This window comes from Entelurus aequoreus, linkage group LG08 (genome assembly GCF_033978785.1).
Source record: "Entelurus aequoreus isolate RoL-2023_Sb linkage group LG08, RoL_Eaeq_v1.1, whole genome shotgun sequence".
NCBI lineage: Eukaryota > Metazoa > Chordata > Actinopteri > Syngnathiformes > Syngnathidae > Entelurus > Entelurus aequoreus.
In genome coordinates, this window is record NC_084738.1 from 40,669,564 (window position 1) to 40,677,063 (window position 7,500).

At 40.0% G+C, this 7,500-nt stretch overlaps 1 protein-coding gene across 1 annotated transcript in view; it reads right to left on the reverse strand.

The window, feature by feature from the left end:
* llgl2 (LLGL scribble cell polarity complex component 2) overlaps nt 1-7,500 on the reverse strand; it is a 113,789-nt gene that overhangs the window by 35,917 nt on the left and 70,372 nt on the right. The window contains 6 exon segments of the mRNA XM_062056476.1: nt 5,794-5,990; nt 6,814-6,827; nt 6,830-6,908; nt 7,173-7,186; nt 7,189-7,236; nt 7,239-7,275. Coding sequence (XP_061912460.1) covers nt 5,794-5,990; nt 6,814-6,827; nt 6,830-6,908; nt 7,173-7,186; nt 7,189-7,236; nt 7,239-7,275 — 389 coding nt within the window.

The following is a 7,500-nucleotide window of genomic DNA, read 5'->3' on the forward strand; positions in this document are numbered from 1 at the left end:
TATCAGTAAAGGAATCCATAGATGCAGTCTAGAACACACACATTCTCTATACGCGGATGATTTACTATTGTTTATATCTGAGCCAATCTCTACCATTCCAAAGATTATTGAATTGCTAAACAATTTTGGATCATTCTCTGGCTATAAATTGAATTTTGCTAAGAGTGAATGCTTCCCTGTGAATAATTTGGCCCTTGAGATCCCTGATGGATATTTCCCATTTAAGATGTCCAGGAACAGCTTCAAGTACTTAGGTGTACATATTTGTCGTAAGCTACCAGCTCTCTACAAGGACAATTTTCCAACTCTAATCGACAAACTTAAATTAGATTTGGAAAGGTGGAATGGTCTACACATAACTATAGCTGGCAGGGTAAACTGCGTCAAAATGAATGTGCTTCCTCGATTTTTGTATCTGTTTCAATGCTTGCCTATCTTTTTACCCAATTCCTTTTTTTGCATAATAAACAAACTAATTTCATCCTTTGTATGGAAAGGCAAGACTCCCAGGATTAGGAGAGAGTTCCTGCAAAGGCATAGGTCCGTAGGTGGTTTATCACTCCCTAATCTAAAACACTACTATTGGGCAGCTAACATACACAAAGTGACTCTCTGGATCCAAGAACCTGAATTAATCTGGTGCAAGTCTGAAGCTAGTTCCTGTTCTACCTCTCTCTTGGATCTGCTTACATCAAAATTACCTTATCGACCATCCCAACTTACTTGTAGTCCAATTGTAATTTTTACCCTTAGAATCTGGTCTCAATTTAGAAATACTTTCGGCCTGCAGTGCTTATCCAAACACAGCCCTATTCATAATAACCACCTCTTCCTCCCTCCAAGCACAGATGTACCGTTTTCTCTATGGAGGCAGTCAAGCCTTAGCAGGCTAAAGGACTTATATATTGGTGATGTTTTCGCTAGTTTCAGTGAACTGTGTGAAAAATTTGACCTACCAAAATCTCACCTATTTTGATACTTTCAGGTTCGTAATTTTGTTAAATCAAATAGTCTCTCTTTCCCTAATACTCCACCTAATTCGCTAATTGACTCAATTTTAGATATTCCCACAAATCAGAAAGGCCTAATCTCCAAAATCTACATCTTAATATCCCAGTTTGGTAAAACGTCTCTTGATAAAATCAGAGGGAATTGGGAAGAAGAGCTTGGCAGATCTATAGATGATGGAGATTGGGATTCTGCCTTAACCCGAATTAACAACAGTACATCCTGTTCAAGGCTTAATTTAATACAATTTAAGGTTGTCCACCTTATTTATTTCACTAATTCCAAACTCTCTAAAATATACCCCAATATCTCGGATACTTGTAACAGATGTTACATGTCACCTGCAAACATGACGCACATGTTTTGGTCTTGTCCCCATTTGCTGGATTATCGGACAACTATTTTCAAACACCTTGCTAGGGCATTGGATTTAAATCTGACACCATGTGCAGAAATGGCTATTTTTGGGACGGTATCAGATTCCCAAATAAGGAGAAAATTTAAGGATAGTATCGCCTTTGCATCCTTATTAGCACGTAGGATAATTTTGCTGGAGTGGAAGTCACCAGTCTGCCCCAATGCCTCCTTATGGCTTAAAGACCTTATGATGTATTTAGATCTGGAGAAAATAAAGTTCAATCTTATGTGGGCACCTGGGAAGTTTTATTCTGTTTGGGGCTGTGTGGTTGACTACATAGCTAAATTAAAGACGCTACAGGACACATGAAAAGTTCACCTTTCATAAACCAGCTTCCTTTTTTTTTTTTTTCTTTCTTTTTCTCATTTCATTTATTTTATTCATATTTATTCCGGGTGTATATTTACTATCTGCCTATGTTGAGAAGAAAGTGATGTACTAATAATTTTTCATTTGTGACTGTACCTTTAACTTATATAGGACCTGGGGGGGGGGGGTGTTTATGTGTGTATGGCAGGGATCCTCAAGTACAAATCTTGAAGGTCCACAAATGTTATTTTGAAACAGGCTGGGTCCGTTTATTATCGGTCAAACTTATATAGTAGCAGGAGGCAGGGGCGCCGAAAAGGTGGGGTAAAGGAGACAGATTCTAGGGGCCCATGATGGAGAGGGGCCCAGAGAGGCCCCTAATGATGATGAAATTATAATACAGGGGGCCCTGTAAAGATTCTTTTCATGGGGCCCAAAATCCCTAGCGGCGCCCCTGGTAGGAGGTAGGTAGTAGTTTAACATTTTCTTAAAATTAACAAAAATAAAATAAATATCCAATAAAATACATTAAAGATTTTCTTTGAAACAAAATTAAACAAGAACTGAAATAAAATAAATATTTCAGTACGTCTGGTAGCTGTGGCATCAGAGAGTGGGATTTGATTTATTTTAGCTGTCATTTCCTCCTTTTCTTTGCCTTCTAACATGGCACCCATCACTTCAGTCAAGCATTATTTAATCATTTCTGCACCAGAGAATGGGTTCTTGTGTTTACCCAAAACCCATGCCACTCTGATTGAGCACTCTGTTGCTATTTGTTGTTGTGTCATAGATTTAACAAAAATCTTGCTTGATGTTTCATATGACTTTTTCAGCCTCGTGATTTCTTTTTTTCTTAGCTATGAATCATGAGGAAATGTCTCTTCAAATTTGCGGTGCTCTTTCAGATAGTGACGTTTCAGATTTTCACTTTTCACCAGAGCAACAGTACTGTTGCATATTAGACACATTGGTTTGGTACTTGCAGTAGGTAGGATGAAAACATATTGCTCTGTCCATTCTTCCTTGAAACGTCGGTTTTCCCTGTCCACCTTTCTTCTACCAGCCCGAGCCAACTTGGAGCATGCCATTGTGATTTGATTCACATTCAGTGACTGACGAGTGAACAGTTAGCGAAGTAGCGATACGAGACAACTGTATGCCTGCAGCGAAAGGTTCCATGCATGTGGCATGAGCGCTGTATGACCCAGGTGGTAACAGCCTATCAGCGCGTCGTTGTGATAGAGATGACAACCCATACTCTGATTGGCTGATTCCGCAGCCAATCAGAGTGACGTTCTCTCGCTCTCACTCCGTCTCTCTCTCTCTCTCTCTGAGAGAGAGAGAGAGAGAGAGAGACGGAGTGAGTGAGACACGGAGAAGTGTAAACGAAACGTGGAGATATTTGACTAAAAACAACAAAGAACGTTGACTTGCGCTAGCGATAATTCAAAGATAAATACAATTATTATATTTTTTTATAATAATTATAATTATTAAAAATTTTATTTATTTTTTTTTACTATAATTCGTGCTGGGTCCGGACATGGACCGCGGTCCGCCTGTTGAGGATCACTGGTGTATGGGGTATGTGTTGGGTTGCTGTTCTTGGAAGTGGTGGGAAAAAAAGGGGAAAATGTGATTACTGTTTTATTGTATATTGTAATACCTGTCAAACTTAATAAAAACATTTATAAAAAATAAAAATAAAAAGTTTGGGGACCCCTGCACTAGACTCTTTACTAGGGGTGTGACTAGATGGCCAAACAAACCATGATGATACTTCTTGTTTAGAAATAATTCTCGCGGGCAGAACACAGAAGTTGTTTTTTGTAATATCAAAAATGATTCCCGGGCGTGGCCACCGCTGCTGCCCCCTGCTCCCCTCGCCTCCCAGGGGGTGATCAAGGGTGATGGGTCAAATGCAGAGAATAATTTCGCCACACCTAGTGTGTGTGTGACAATCATTGGTACTTTAAGTTTAACTATCTGGCTGAGAGTGAGGCATTGGAACCGCATATTAAGTGCTTTGCGAACACTACAAACCGGCAGCTAGCAAACAGCCAACTGTGCCGCTCAGGTGGGCATGGTGGGGGAGACGTGCAGCTATTTGTCTTGGTTTTCTCTGTGGTATATTCTGTATTTATCTAAAATTATTGTCAAGGAGGCAGGCAACCTGCATAAACAAAACTTGCACTTGTGTTGTTCACAGTTAAATTGCCATTTCCCATTTTATTCTTTGTTACCGTAAACACGCAGATCAAAAAAGTATTCTATGAACCCATTCATATCTGTAGCTCACAGTGTTATGGCATTGTGTCGACGTTCTCTCTATCGAATTATTAATCTACTTGCTAATGTATTATTCTCAGCTGGGTACTCTCTGCTGCAAAGTGGTTGCAGGTAGACTTCTGTTAAAGTGTACAAAGCACTTGTTTTTGCTCAGTGTGTTTCCGCGCGAGTTCTGCATTTTAGAACCGTCTGTTACTTTAACATAGGTTTAGAACGAGATGACTGTCAAAAGCATGCATCACTAAGGAAATGACTAAATAACTTAAAATTAATATTTGGCAAAAATAGGCAAGGATAGCAGCATATGCTGCTGATTGTCTCCTTGTCTTTTGGCCATGGCTCAGTTGTTTGCACAGGAGACCACTCTTCTCACCTGAGTCTGCCGAAGTAGACCGCAGGTTTCAGTGGAGATGCGGAAGAGGTGACGGGGGTACAGAGGTGGCATTGAGCATCAGGCCGTGTTTGTCGGAGGTTGGCATGGGAGAAGTTTACTCCAATGCCCTCTCTTTGGCGGGACAGACGGGCTTTGTGGGGCACGGCTGGACGAGGATGTGTTCGACACTTCAGTCTTCCTGGATAGGTTTTCGCTCAGCCGCGCCGACCGGGGGCTGGCGGGCAGCCTAGGACGTCTCTCTTGGTCACCTTGTTAGTTCTGTTCATGTCTCTGGCCACTCAGTGGATGATTGTGTGGCGCATCGCGGAGGACCCCACAGTGTATGTGGATGTTAAGATGGCGTTTTTTTGTTTTTTTTGTCATCAATCCATGTTTCAATCGTATGTGCGCAATATGTATATTTTATTTTTTTTTGTTTTTGCTGTTTATGGTTTTTCGTTGTGTTTGACTTTTGTGGCAGCTGGTTGCATCAGCTCTGTGCTTTTAATGTATTTTATGTAATTGATGTTCTTTAATGTTTCCCTCTTGTTTTCATATTAAAATGGCGCCGCGGATAGCCGCCAAGGTACTGCCCTCTCGTACTTGCTGTGTTTCTTTATTTCCTACATTTAACAGAGAGCGCAGTCCACCAAATCAAATTCCTTGTGTGTTAAAAATACTTGGCCAATAAAGCTGATTCTGCTAAAAATGGATCATTGTGTTATCGGTCCAGCTTCAAAGGGATTATATTATGATTTTTTTACTACATTCCCAAAGCACTTCCTTGAGGTCTACATATCATGTAATGTGATTTTTTTGTCCAAATGTTGCATTGATTATGTTACAGACCGTTTACAAGCCATTTTCTGACCGTCTCTTCAGGATGCGCTGTTTTGTGGGCAGTCCAATTTACTGCGTCTTCTTCCCGTCATCTTAGTTGTAGTTTTTAGCGCATCCATATCGAGTCTAAAAGGAAGAACTATAGGCTACTTTATATTACAAATGACAGCAACGGCAGATGCGTGTCCATGTATGACCAGTCTGCCCCACAACAAGAGGATAGAGAAAAAGGAGCTTACTGACTGCAGCCCGGACTACAACAGTGGACTCGCGCAAGGCCCTTTGGGTAAATTTATATCATATATGGATAATCCGCTGACGGTTTTCCCAATTTGTGAGGTGACCAATTGTGCACATACAGAACAGCTTGTTTGGTGGAAGTAGAAAGGAATGCATGATTGTAAATAAATATCTTTCAATGCCTTCTTCGTTTGAGTTCAGATTCGTGGGACTTATGCAGATCACAAATACAGAACAGAAGGTACCAATAGGTTAAAAAAAGTTAGATTTTGCACATTATGGTCCCTTTAAAAGATTCTAATTGTCTCCTTACTTGATTAAGACACAGCTCTTCTGTTGGTAATCAAACAGCCCAAAGCCATGGCTGGTACCAAAAGCAACCAGCTTCCACTCTGAGTGAAGATTGAGAGCGGTGACAACTGCTGGGGGCTGACACTGCACCAGCGTGAAGGGTTGGAAGCCTGCTGGAAAAAGGACCGGCTCTTCTTGCACATCTAGACGCATGTGGCCCTAATCAACAAGAAAATATTAATTCAGCTCTACCACTGTGACTAAGAAGACAGTAACTAAAGATTACACACCTAACATTTCAGCAAACATATTTATACAATACACCTCAAGGACAACACTACACAAATTAATTTTGTATCTACTTATGAGTAGTCAGCATACAGCTTGTCGTGCAGTATTTATTAGCCACATAAATAGTCAGGGCCTTGATTGTCTCAAGAACTGGTAACACAAGATAATTGTGTCTTGCCTTCATCAACCATGTTGGTGGTAGTGTCATGGTCTGGAATTGCATGAGCACTACCGGTACTAGAAGTCTACAGATAATTAAGGGAATGTACTGTGACATTCTGAATCAGAGCATGACAATACCCTTGGAAGTTGGCTCAAATGGCAGTTTTACAAAATGATAAGGATAACACACAGACTTTCAAAATGATAAAAACAACCTGGCCAGCCTTGCTCAATTCCATGCTCAAGGGGTGATAGATAACCATGGTGCTCACTTTAAAGAGTCACATCATTTGGACTCACTTGAGTTGCCAGATATTCAGACATAACAGTAATAGTTGTGTGTGGACTCATTCTCAAAAGACAATTTATTTATATTGCGTTCCAAGATATACACAGACTACATATACTCATGTTCACTAGTAGTCACATTCAATTTCTATAGTATTGTGTCTCACGAAGATAAAATGGAAGCTGAAATGTTAGGGGTGTACTCACTTTGCTCAATGCTCAAAGACATTAAAAAACATTTCAAGCAAAAATGGTAGCATATTTTATTTTACTGTAACGCTTAATTTAGAATGTTAAATACCTTCCAGCGAAATCTTCTTGACCTCGCAGCAAATCCACAACTTTGGGCTCCACAATGTGTTCTGCTGTTTCATCATTGAGCTCCAGCACCAGGATCTTCAAACACAACAAAGAGGCAATGAATAAAAAAGTAGACTTGTACATAGAGACATGTATCGAAATGACAGGATTTATACAATCATGTATTCAGTTAGTTTACAGCAGGTTTTTTTTTTTTTCATCCTCAAACATGTCACCTCAGGAACCAAGTATAAAACTATGCATGAAGTGTTACCACAACACAAATTTCTCTATATTATATCAACAACACAATATTATGATACATAATAATAGAAATTATTGCTAAAATCGTAACATCACCTGTCCAGCTGTGCTGCCACAGCTAGGTAACCACTGTATTTACAAAGATGGATTTTCTGAATGCGAGCCTTGGATCATCACTGTAGGGATCAAAGCAGCCAACCTGAGCACAAAAAATAAAGTTAGGCAGATGTACTGCACACAAGTTACAGCATACGTGCCATACACTAACAACACATCACACAGCAACAGAGCTGTTAAGAAACAGAAAAGCCGACTACTTTCAAACGTAAACCCTCTTCTCCATTCACTGTTGTTGTTTCAAGAAACACAAATTAATCCAAGTAAATTGGTGCATTTTATTACCGAATTTTCTGGACTATAAGCC